General features: G+C 34.5%; 1 protein-coding gene across 4 annotated transcripts in view; it reads right to left on the reverse strand.

Moving 5' to 3' along the window:
• The window catches only part of MAPK10 (mitogen-activated protein kinase 10), a 340,107-nt gene that overhangs the window by 73,929 nt on the left and 253,276 nt on the right, over positions 1 to 12,902 (reverse strand). For 3 of the 4 annotated variants that reach the window (XM_053666317.1, XM_053666318.1, XM_053666319.1), the window contains one exon: positions 12,682 to 12,753. The exons of the other annotated variant lie outside the window; for it this stretch is intronic. In XM_053666317.1, the coding sequence (XP_053522292.1) occupies positions 12,682 to 12,753 (72 nt within the window). The remainder of the gene's footprint in view (positions 1 to 12,681; positions 12,754 to 12,902) is intronic. 4 annotated transcript variants of the gene reach the window in all.

The raw sequence follows: 12,902 nt of genomic DNA on the forward strand, positions 1-12,902 counted from the left end.
GACCTACACAGACTGAAAGTGAAGGGATGGGAAAAAGTAAGCCAAGCAAATGAACAGGAAAAAAAAGCTGGGGTAGCAATACTTATATCAGACTAAAGACACTTCAAAACAAAGGCCATAAAAAGACACACAGAAGAATACGTCATGATACTCAATGGAAAAATCCAGTGGAAGGGAGTGGTAGGGGGAAAATGGAGACAACTGTATTTGAACAACAATAAAAATTTTTAATTAAAATGAATAAATAAAAAAAATAAAAAATAAAAAAACTATTTGCCATAAAACTAGAAGACATAAACATTATAAACATATATGTACCTAACATAGGAGCACCCAAATATATAAGGAAAATCTTGGAGGACTTCAAGAAAGATATAGACAGTAACACACTTTTACTATAAAAAGTAACACACTTTTACCCTACTGTCAAAAATGGATAGATCTTTCAAACAAAATATCAACAAACATTATGCACTGAACAATGGCCTAGATAAAATGGAATTAACTCATATATATAGATAGACCCTTTCACTCCAAAGAAGCAAAATAGACATTCTTTTCAAATGCACATGGAATATTTTCAGAGCTAGACCACATGATAGACCACAGAACAGGCCTTAAAAAATTCAAGAAAATTGAAATCATATCAATCATTTTCTTGAACCACAAGGGCCTGAAACTAGAAACCGACCTCAAGGAAAAAACTCAAAAACACTCAACTTCATGGAGATTAAATAGTATGCTATTAAACAATAAATGAGTTAATAATGAGATCAAGAAAAAAATCAAAAAGTTTCCGGAAACAAACAAAATGGACTCACAACAGTCCAAAACTTATGGGACAATGCAAAGGCAGCCCTCAGAGGGAAGTTCATAGCAATACAGGCCTACCTAAAAAAGATAGAAACATTTCAAATAAACAACCTAACCCTACATCTATAAGAAATGGAGGAACAACCACAAAGACAGCCTAGAGTGAGTAGAAGGAAGGAAATAACCAAGATAAGAGTAGAATTAAATGACATAGAGAATAAAAGCACAATTCAAAGGATCAGTAAATACAGGAGCTGGTTCTTTGATAAGATAAATGAAATCAACAAGTCTTTTAGCAGACTCAGCAAGAAAAAAAAGAGAGAGGACCCAAATAAACAGAAATGATGAAATGAGAAATGAAAGAAGAGAAATTAGAACTGATACCATAGAAATACAAAGAATTGTAAGAAATTACTATGGACAACTATATGCCAAGAAATTTGAAAACTTAAGTGAAATGGACAAATTTCTAGAAAAATATAATTTTTAATACTGAATGAAGAAGAAACAGAAAGCCTGAACAGACTGATAACAGCTTATGAAATTGAAGCAGTAATCAAAAAACTCCCAGCACACAAAAGCCCTAGATGAAATAGTTTCACATATGAATTTTACAAAACATTTAAGGAAGAGCTAAACCCTATCCTTCACAGATTATTCCAAAAAATTCAAGAAGATGGAAAACTCCCAAACTCTTCTTATGAGGCTAATGTTATCCTAATACCAAAGCTAGGTAAAAACACAAGAAAGAAAGAAAACTACAGGCCAATATCACTGATGAACATTAATGCTAAAATCCTCAACAAAATATCAGCTAACCACATCCAGCAATACATTAAAAAGATCATACACCATGACCAAGTGGGATTCATCCCAGGGATGCAAGGATGATATAATATTTGCAAATCAATAATGTAATACATCATGTGAACAAAAGGAGAGACAAAAATCACATGATCATATCAATAGATGAAGAAAAAGCATTTGATAAAGTACAATACCCACTTATGATAGAAACAGTCAGCAAAGTGGGTTAGAGGGACTATACCTCAACATAATAAAGGCCATGTATGAGAGACCTACAGGCAAATCATACTCAATGGGCGGAAACCAAAATCTTTCCCACTAAGATGAGGAACAAGACAACTGTCTCCCTTCACCACTTCTATTCAACAGTATTTGCAGTCCTAGCCACAGAGATCAGACAAGAAAAAGAAATAAACGGCATTCAAATTAGAAAGGAGAAAGCAAAATTTTATTGTTTGCACATGACATGATAGTGTACCTAAAAAATCTTTAGACTCCACCAAAAAATTACTTGACCTAATAAGTAAATTTGGCAAAAGAGCAAGATACAAAGTCAATATTCAGACACTGAAGGCATTTTTGTACACATTTTGTAACAATGAAATATCAGATATAGAAATCAGGGAAAAAATCCCATTTGCTATAACAACAAGAAAAATAATGTACTTAGGAATAAATTTAACCAAGGAGGTAAAAGACCTGTACTCAGAAAACTATACTACACTGAAAAAAGATATTAAGGAAGACACAAACAAATGGAAACATATACCATGTTCATGGACTGGAAGAATTAACATCATCAAAATGTCCATGTTAGCCAAAGCAATTTATAGATTTAATTCAATCCTTTAAAAAATATCTATGATATAATTTACAAATATAGAACAAACATTTCTATAAACAAAAATTTATATTGAATCATAAATGACCTCAAATAGCCTCAGCAATTTTGAGAAAGAATAGTAAAGTAGGAGGGATCATGTACCTGATATAAAATACCATGTACCTGGTATTACAAGGTCGCTGTAATGAGAACAGCCTGATACTGGCATTAGAACAGACACATAGACCAATGGAACAGAATAGAGAATCTATAAATATACCCAAGTCTCCATGGTCAATTAATATTGAACAAAGGGGGAAGAATCATAAAATGGAGTAAAAATAGCCTCATCAACAAATGGTATTGGAATATCTGAAAACTACATGCAAATAAATAAAGTTCAACCACCAACTTACACCATATACAAAGATAAACTCAAAATGGATAAAAGATTTAAATATGTCATGAAATCATAAAAGTCCTAGAGGCGAACATAGAGAGGAACATCTCAGATATTCCAAACAGCAATGTTTTCACCGATATGCCCCTAGAGCAAAGGACATTAAGGAAAGAATAAACAAACAGGACTTCATCAAAATAAAAAAAAACTTTTGCACAGCTAAAGAAAACATCAGCAAAAAGAAAAGGGAACCAACTGTATGGGAAAATTTCTTTGCAAATGATACCTTCAACTAGGTTTTGATCTCCTAAATATTTAAAGAACTCACACAAGTCCACTCCAAAAAGACTAACAACCCAAATAAAAATTGGGCAAAGGACCAGAACAGACACTTCTCCAAGGAGAACATACAGAGGGCCTAGAGATATATGGAAAGGATTCTCAACATCACTAGTCATCAGAGAGATGCAAATTAAAAGCACAATGAGAAACCACTTGACACTGGTCAGAATGGCCATCATAAATAAATCAACAAAGAACAAGTGCTGGTTGTAAAGAAAAGGGAACCCTAGTGCACTGTTGGGAATGCAGACTGGTGCAGCCACTATGAAAAACAGTATGGCATTTCCTCAGAAAGCTAAAAATAGAACTGCCTTTTGACCTGGCGATTCCACTACTGGGATTATACTGAAACAGAAATTCAAAAGAATCTATGTACCTTAGTGTTCATAGCAGCATAATTTACAATAGCCAGCTGTTGGGAGCAACCCAATTGCCCGTCAGTAAATGAGTGGATCAAAAAATTATGGTACATTTGCCATACTATACAGCAGAAAGAAAGAAGGAGCTCCTACCCTTTGAGACAGCATGAATGGAAATGTAGAGCATTATGCTAAGTGAAATAAGCCAAGTGATAAAAGACAAATATCATATGACCTAACCTATAAATGGAACCTAATCAACAAAACAAACAAGCAAGCAAAATGTAATCAAAGACACTGAAATTAAGAACAAACTGACAGTGACCAGAGGGGAGGTAGGAGGAGATAATAGGGGGAAAAGGGGGAAGGGTCATCAAGAAATATATATAAAGAACACATAAACAAAGCTAAAGGAGGGTAAGATGGAGAGTGGGAGGTGGAGATGACTACGGTGGGGGGTTGGAGGGGGGAATGGAAACAACTGGATTTGAACAACAATAGAAAAAATTATATAGAAGTCCAGTTTTTCTAGCAGCATTTCTTGAAAAGACTACCATTGCTCTATTATATTGTCTTCGTTACTTTACCAGACTATATTTAATATGTTTATTTGTGGGCTCCCTATTCTGTTTCATTGATCTGTTTGTCTAGTCTTATCTCAGTACCACACTGTCTTGATTATTGTGACTTTTTAGTAGTTCTTGAGGTCATGTAGCGTCGATCTGCCAACTCTGTTTATTTTCTTCAATATTGTCTTGGCTACTCTTGATGTTTCCCTTTCCATATAAACTTTAGTCTGTTTGTCAGTATGTATAAAATGATTTGTTGAGACTTTGATTAAGATTGTATTAAAGCTATAAATCAAATTGAAATGAATGGGCATCTTGATAATATTGAATCTGTCTATAAAAATGAAAGAGGTCTGGATGTATTGTTGGTTTTTGATATTGTTCATCAAAGTTTTACAGTTTTACTCATATAGATTATGTACATATTTCATTTTATGTTGTGCTAATGTAAATGGTATTATGTTTTTAATGTTAAATTCCTCTTATTTATTGTTGGTATATAGAAAAAATATATAGATGGAAAGGAAAAAAATAATATGCCTTTAAACCTTTCTATATGCCTGTTTCCAGGAGGCAGGGAACTTCTGGGGCCCTAGGGGAGCTTTGTGCATGACAGGACTGAATGCTTCCTCTTCAAGGCATAAAGGGGTGGAGATCCAGCTTCTCAACTTCTTGCCTTTTGTTCCACCCCAGAAGTCGGTTCCTCATATCTTCCCTTACGTCTGCCTCCTTGCTGTATGGCTCTCCTTTTGTGACCTTTAAGCCTTCTCCTGCCCTCCAGTGCAGGAGTCTCCAACCATTACTGGTCTGTGGCCTGTTAGGAACTGGGCCACACAGCAGGAGGTGAGTGGTGGCTGAATGAGCAAACCACAGCCTCTCCCTGTTGCTCACATTACTGCCTGAGCTTCTCCTCCTGTCAGATCAGCAGCAGCATTAGATTCTCATAGGAGCACAAATCCTACTGTGAACATGTCAGGGTTTATATTGTGTGCTCCTTATGAAAATCTACTGCCTAATGATCTGAGGTGGCAATGCTAGTGCTGGGGAGCAGCTGTAGATACAGATTATCATTAACAGAGATGTTTAACTGCACGGAGACTATAATAAATCAACTGCTTGCAGACTCATATCAAAACCCTCTCAGTGAGTGGCAAGTAACAATTAAGCTGCATCTGGTGACAGGCATTATAGTGGCAAGTGAGTTGATGTACTTCAATTGTATAGCCATATCTGGTGGCAGGCTTTCGGTCAGAATCTGACACTTATTTTAGTCTGTGCATAACCTGCCCATTATTTTATTTACCACTTCCATCCATGCCTCTTTCCCACACTGCACACTTGTCTCAGTCACAATTTTGGTAAACCCACATGCTAACCTTAGCCAAAATGAGTAAAAAACAAATGTCACTGGACAGTTTCTTTGAAAAGAGAGAAAGACCCAATGATGAGACAGCAGAAGATGCTAAAATGCCAACAAAAAGAAAGCTGCATTTAAAAGATAATACCAATAAAATATATTTAAAAATAAAATAAAAAAAGATAATACCAAGAGTCCTACTTAAATTATTGGTTCATTGCAACAGGTGATTCACATTCTCCAAGCCCATTCTGTATATTTGACTACCAGCTATTCAAGGAAACCATGAAACCTTCAAAACTGCTTCACCACATGGAGACCAAGCACACTGCATTAAAAGACAAGCCTTTGGAACTTTTCAAAATAAAAAAGAAGTGAACATTAAGAACAGAAGCAGTTATTGAAGGCCACCACTTATTTCATCATCAAGTGCATCTGCACTGCAAGCATCATTCTAAGTGGCTAACAGCATTGCTGAAGCTAAGAAGCCCTTTACTGTTAGTGAAGAGTTGATCCTGCCTGCCACTAAGGACATTTGTTGTGAACTTTTAGGAGAGTCTGCACTTCAAAAGGTGGTATGTGTTCCTGTTTTGGCTAGCACCATGACTAGACAAAGTGATAAAAGAACAGAAGATAATTTAAGCACAATTGTTAGACAGGACTAACGAGTCACTGTGGTATGCAATTTAAGTTGATGAGTCTACTGATGTTGACGAGGCAAGAATGCTTGTTTTGGTGTGACATATTTTTCAGAAAGATGTGCATGAGGATATGTTATGTGCACTTTTGCTGCCAACCAACACCACAGCTGCGGTACTGAAATCTTTGAATGATTTTATATCAGGAAAACTGAATTGGTCATTTTGTGTCAGTATATATGTGGATGGAGCGGCTGCCACAAGTGGACAGCTTTCTGGTTTCACTACTCGGATCAAAGAGGTCGCTTCTGAATGTGAGTCCACACACTGTGTCACCCACAGAGAAATGCTGGTTAACTGAAGAATGTCACCTGAACTTAACAACATTTTGCAGGATGTGATGAAAATTATCAACCACATTAAAGTACATGCCCTTAACTCATGTCTGTTCGTGCAGCTCTGTGAGGAGATGGACACAGAGCACACATGTCTTCTCTTCTACACCGAAGTGAGATGGCTTTCTAAAGGGAGATCACTGGCCAGTTTTTGAGTTACGAGAGCCAATTCAGAGGTTTGGATTGGCCTTCTTTTTCCCAGCTGGTGCGTGATCACCTGTATCAGCTTTCAGAAGAGTTCAGAACAGATTATTTCCTGACCACAAAAGACCCCAGACCAGAGAAGACATGGATCCATCACCCATGTGTGAATAAGCCCAGTGAATTGACTTTGTCCGTGCTAGAAGAGGATCAACTGCTTGAGATTGTAAATGATGGTGGATTTAAAAGTATGTTTGAGATAACTACAAATCTCCATACATTCTGGATTAAAGTCAAGGTAAACTATCCTGATGTTGCCACAAAAGCACTGAAAGACCTGTTTCCATTTCCAACACCCTGTCTTTCTGAAGCAGGGTTTTCTGCAGAGACAGCCACCAGAATGAGATTACAGAGTGCACTGGACAGAAGCAGCACACTTTGGGCGTCACTGTCTCCTATCACCCCCAGGTAGGACCGTCTAGTTGTAGGAAAATAAGATCAGGGCTCCCACTGATTCTACATTATGTAAGTTGTATAATTATTTCATTATATACAATGTAATAGTAATAGAAATAAAGTGCACAATAAATGTAAGGCACTTGAATCATCCCACAACCATCAGCCCTCCACTGGGTCCATGGAAAAATTGTCTTCCAGGAAGCTGGTCCCTGGTGCCAAAAAGGTTGGGGGACTGCTGCTCTAGTGGACTCTGGTCTACTCTAAATGCTTTGGAGAGGGATTATCCTCTTACAACTATGTACTTCCATCTTTTCAGATCCTCTCAATGCCCACTCCGTAGCTTCTATTCTAGTAATTCCTGTCTCACTCAGATTTTCTCAAAATAATAATAAAAGAAAGGAATAGTAAGCAAATTAATGGTGAAAACATATTCTTTAAAAAACATATGCAGAATTAATAAATGAATAATCTTTTATGTTCATGATTATCTGTAATTTCTTTATGGATGTGAAGGAGGGGCTACTGGGTTTTTATCACCCAACTTTATTTAAACTCAAAATTATATACTGTTTTTTAAACTTAATCTTTACTGTATTTTTGCTATTACCATTTAACCCCCTTATACCCACCTTACCCCAGCAATCACCACACTGTTGTCCATGTCCATGAGGCCTTTTTCCTTTTTGCTCAGTCCCTCCACCCTGTAACCTCCCCCCAGCCCTTAGTTGTCACCTTGTTCTCCATCTATGAATCTCCCTCCACCTTCCTCGCTAGTTAAGTTTTTTTCATTAGATTCCCCATATGAGTAAAATCATATGGTATTTGTCTTTCTCAGACTGGCTGGTTTCACTTAGCATAATGGTCTCCAAGTCCACCCACACTGTCACAAATGGTAAAACTTTCTTCTTTTTTATGGCTGAGTAGCATATTACTGTGTAAATGTCCCATAGTGGTTTTATCCAATCATCTACTAATGGACACTTGAGCTGCTTCCATATCTTGGTGATTGTAAATAACACCGCAATGAACATAGGGGTGCTTATGTTCTCTCAAATAAGAGTTTTGGGTTCTTTTGGATATATTCCTAGAAGTAGAATTGCTGGGTCAGAAGGCAGATCCATTTGTAATTTTTTGAGGTTTCTCCATACAGCTTTCCACAGTGGCTACACCAGTCTACATTCACAACAACACTGTAAAAGGGTTTCCCTTTCTCCACATCCTTGCCAGCACTTGTTGTTTGTTGATTTTCTGATGGTAGCCATTTTGACAGGTGTGAGAGGATATCTCATTGTGGTTTTAATGTGCATTTCTTTGATGATTAGTGACATTGAGCATCTTTTCATATGTCTATTGGCCATATATACGTTCTCTTTGAAGAAGTGTCTATTCAGGTTCTTTGCCAATTTTTTCATTGTTTTTTTTTCAGTGTTTAGTTTTGTAAGTTCTTTAAAAATTTTGGATATTATCCCTTTATGAGATGTATTGGTGAATACGCACTCCCATTCTGTGGGTTTTTTTTTATTATTTCATTGATGATTTCCTTTACTGTGCAAAAACTTTTTAGTTTGATGTAGTCCCATTTATTTATTTATTTATTTATTTATTTATTTATTTATTTATTTTGTTTCCCTTGTCTAGAAAAATATATCTGATAAAATATTGCTATCAGCAATGTCTAAAATTTTGCTATCTATGTTTTCTTCTATGATTTTTATGGTTTGGGGTATAACATATACTGTTTGAAATAACATAGTAATATTTTATTATTAGGGAACAGACTCAAACAAGTGATTCATTACTTGCAAAAGTTCATCAGGAAGTAAGCAGTTATTCACAGAGGTAAAAAAAGATTAAGAGTATCTATCTGCACTAGATGGATATAATAATCCACAGCCTCCAAATTTTGTTTCTTTAACTTTGATTATTCCTAATTTTCTTGTTTAAGCTTAGAAAATATATGACATTCAATAATTTGAGGATTTTTCTTTATTTCTTCAAATATATTCTTGAAAAATTATTTCCTGGTTCCTTAACGACTTGTCTTTATAGGTCTAGGATATATACCTATAACCTTGGTAAGGTTTTTCTCTCTAACTGTCTCATGTAAGATAAGAGAACCGATGATCATTTTCTTAAGTCTCTGAAGAATCATAGACGTAGTAAAAAAATCACATACTTTTATTAATATATACTAATCTTTGATATTACTTCCAGTAAATGCTGGACTCATTTAAATGCTAAAATATTGGTGCAATTCTCCTCCTAATATAAAACCTCCATCAGCCAGCCCCTCAACTTGTGTCTGACTATCATGGTTTAAATTAGTGAAGCTAATTTCATGCTTTGATTTCTCAATTCTTGATAAGAAGCTATACTCATAAAATGATAATGATTTCATGTAAATATTAATGGAACTTGAGAGAAGCAGAGTACATGTTGTTCATTGTTTAATAGGGATTTCTATGGTTTAGTTTATTTTTAAAATGTGGCCATGACTTACAACATTAAGTTGTCATTTTAATTATAGTTAAAATGAATTATTTAAATCCAAATTTATACATTTTCAATATGATGGCAGTTCTAACCCACTGCACCTCAAATTATTTATCTATATTTAAGTAGAATTTAAGCTAAGCAAAATGTTTTGCACTACAAATGTTTTTATGTAACTTCCCTGTTTACCTTTTAGATTCTCATTCAGGCTCATTATCATAAATGGCACTAGCTTTCAAAGACTGATATTTCCTATAATCATTGCTTGAAATAAAGGAATTCAGAATGCAAACCCTTATTACAATCTATATTTTATATATTAGGATATATTCATTTTCTAGGATTATACTTTTATTGATTTTTGCACAACTTACTTGCAGTTACAAACACTGTTCTAAAATATAAACTAAAATAAAAAGGGGAAAAATACCTCCAAGAGAACAATTTTCAGAAGAATCAATATGACACTATTATCTTTGTTTCCTTACTTTCTGAGTGGTTATTTTGGGTTGAAAAGTGTTTTGATTTTTCCTCATTTCACTAACTTTTAATTTTAATACTGTTAAATTAAGTAAAAAGGAATCCAGATAAATGTCTGAAGAGTTAAATTAGATCTCCAAGAACCATGCAAATGAAAATCTAAGATTATGTGTCCAATGCCACATGGAAATGAGGCATTCTGACTTTTTGTATTTCTCTAACTTAAAAGATTACAGAGATGTGGCTGTGTAACTTCACTTTAAGTACTGATTAAGAAGTTCCTTTTATTTTATTTTTTTCTTTGTTTTGGGGGGGGTTATTTAGTTATTTTTCAAGTACAGTTTTCTGTTTATTTCTCCCATCCCAGCCCACCACCCCATGCTCCCCACCTCCCTCCCATTTCCACCCCCCTTAGTTATTGTCCCTGTGTCCTTTGTACTTGTTCCTCTAAATCCCTCCCCCTTTTTCCCCTTAAATTCCCTCCCTTCTCCCCTCTTGTCACTGTCCCCTTGTTCTCTATTTCAGTGTCCTTGTTTTTATTCTGCTTGCTTATTTGTTTTGTTGTTTAGCTTCCTGTTAAAGGTGAGAGCATATGGTATTTGTCTTTCAATGCCTGGCCTATTTCACTCAGCATAATGCTTTCCAGTTCCATCCATGTTGTTGCAAAGGGTAGTAGTTCCTTCTTTCTCTCTGCTGCATAGAATTCCATTGTATATATGTACCACAATTTTTTGATCCATTCATTTACTGACAGGCACCTAGGTTGCTTCCAAGTCTTGGCTATTGTAAATTGTGCTGCTGTGTACATTGTGGTGCATAGGTTCTTTGAAATTGATGTTGGAGAGGTTGTGGAGAAAAAAAAGAAGTTCCTTTTAAATCAGCTACATTGAATATATATTTGATCCTCAAAATATAAATAAATTAAAATAAAGTATTTCAAAATATAATCATATTTTGATTATATTAAAATTATTTTTTTATGTGTGGCAAAGAGCCATTTTTTGTATTTTAAATTTTTTTATTTAATTATTGTTCAAGTACAGTTTTCTGTCTTTTACTCCCATCCCAGCCCACCCCTCAGTGCTCCCCACCTCCATCTTATATTAAAATTATTAATGAGATAATGAGATAAAATGATCTCATTAAATAAAATTATTTATTTAATAAGAGAAAAATTATTAATGAGATATATTACATGCTTTCCTTTTATATATTCAAAATCTAGTATGTATTATGCATGTATAACATATCTCACCTCAGACCAGCCATAATTTCAAGTGCTAAGTAGTCACATGTTGCTAGTGTCTACCTACTGGGCAGTATAGTTCTAGATGTCATTACTCTTACTTTATTACTAGAATTTAGAGAATGTCTCATTAATATCCAGCAGAATAAATAAATGCCCACATAAATGCATATTCACTGTGTATTAATTTCATATTGAGTCCAAGTTTCAATTATCATAGATTTTCTTCTATTTTTATTTCTACTAAATAACAATCATAATTTTTCTTATACAATAAAAGAGTTCCTTCATAGAACTTTCTTACTAGTCAAACACAATGCTTAATAGAATTATATATCACATATTTATTGTTCTTTTTCAAAGAAAAGTCATATATAATAAATACATTGAATGCAATCTTTTATTATTATTGTGAAAGTTTTTAATTATTGTTGTACTTAGATTTTACTATTGTGTATTAGCAGGGTATTTCTGTATTTTAAAAAAGTACATCCTCTATTAAGGGTATTTCTATATTTTAAAAAAGTACATCCTCTATTAATATATAAACTTTATTATCTACATAATATAATAAAGTACATGTCCCTGTGTTTAGGAGTAAGCTTTTGGTCACTTCAGAAATATACCAGCTCATTTAATCATTGCAAATCATAAATACTGCTTCAAGATATTTCTGATGAAATCTAGCACAGGACTCAGTGGTAGAACTCATATCCACAGTGCTTTTAAAAATTCTACATTTCATTGGAAAGTAATTATCTATGTCTAACTCACATGTCCAAGTCAAGTGAGGGAGGCCTATTTTAAACCCACCAGACACCCAGCAATTTGAATAAAAATTATGATTTTAAATGTGGAAGTTCATGTTTTAAGGAGAAAGTGTTATAATGACCTATTTAAGACTGCATGTAGTGTCAAGAGAAATTCAGAAGCTTAAGATGTCAGCAAGGAGAGAAATTACTATGCCTAACTGTTGTAGATGTACAAAATAGTCTTAGAAAGCAGATGGAAAATACTTGCAAATAGTGACTTACTTTTCTATTTATAAAAATAAATATAATTTAATCATCTGGAACTTGGTGGCCTCTCTTATTTATGAAAAATAGCATTGCTACTTTGAATTATAGACAAAAAATAATTTAAGAAGAAAAAACCCATTGAAATTTTATTAACACAAATCGTTGCAGTAAGGTAGTCTTCAGTACTGCTCGGATTATAGAAATTACCATTTTTTTAAAAATCATACTTATACCACTTACCCAACTTTTTGCTTCTATCTTTACTCTCCTGGTAAAACCATTATGTGTTTAAAGGGAGAGAGCAAAACATGTAAAGCTGCAGCAAAAGGTACAAGGATACAGTCCCTTCCTGGAAAGAGGATTTTGTGGCGAACCATTTCTCCCATAATGCATCCCACAGACCATATATCCACTAGAACAGGAGACAGGGAAGTGAAGAAAAGGGAGGAAAGTAAAGTTAACTGAGATAATTGATCTCTGAAGGAGAAGGAAAAAAGAACATTTGATTACAAGGTACAATTTTTGTTTCCCATCAAAAATTGGCTAAAAAGATGAATTGCA

This window comes from Artibeus jamaicensis, unplaced genomic scaffold, assembly GCF_021234435.1.
Source record: "Artibeus jamaicensis isolate MK-2021 breed Jamaican fruit bat unplaced genomic scaffold, CSHL_Jam_final contig_452, whole genome shotgun sequence".
Taxonomy (NCBI): domain Eukaryota; kingdom Metazoa; phylum Chordata; class Mammalia; order Chiroptera; family Phyllostomidae; genus Artibeus; species Artibeus jamaicensis.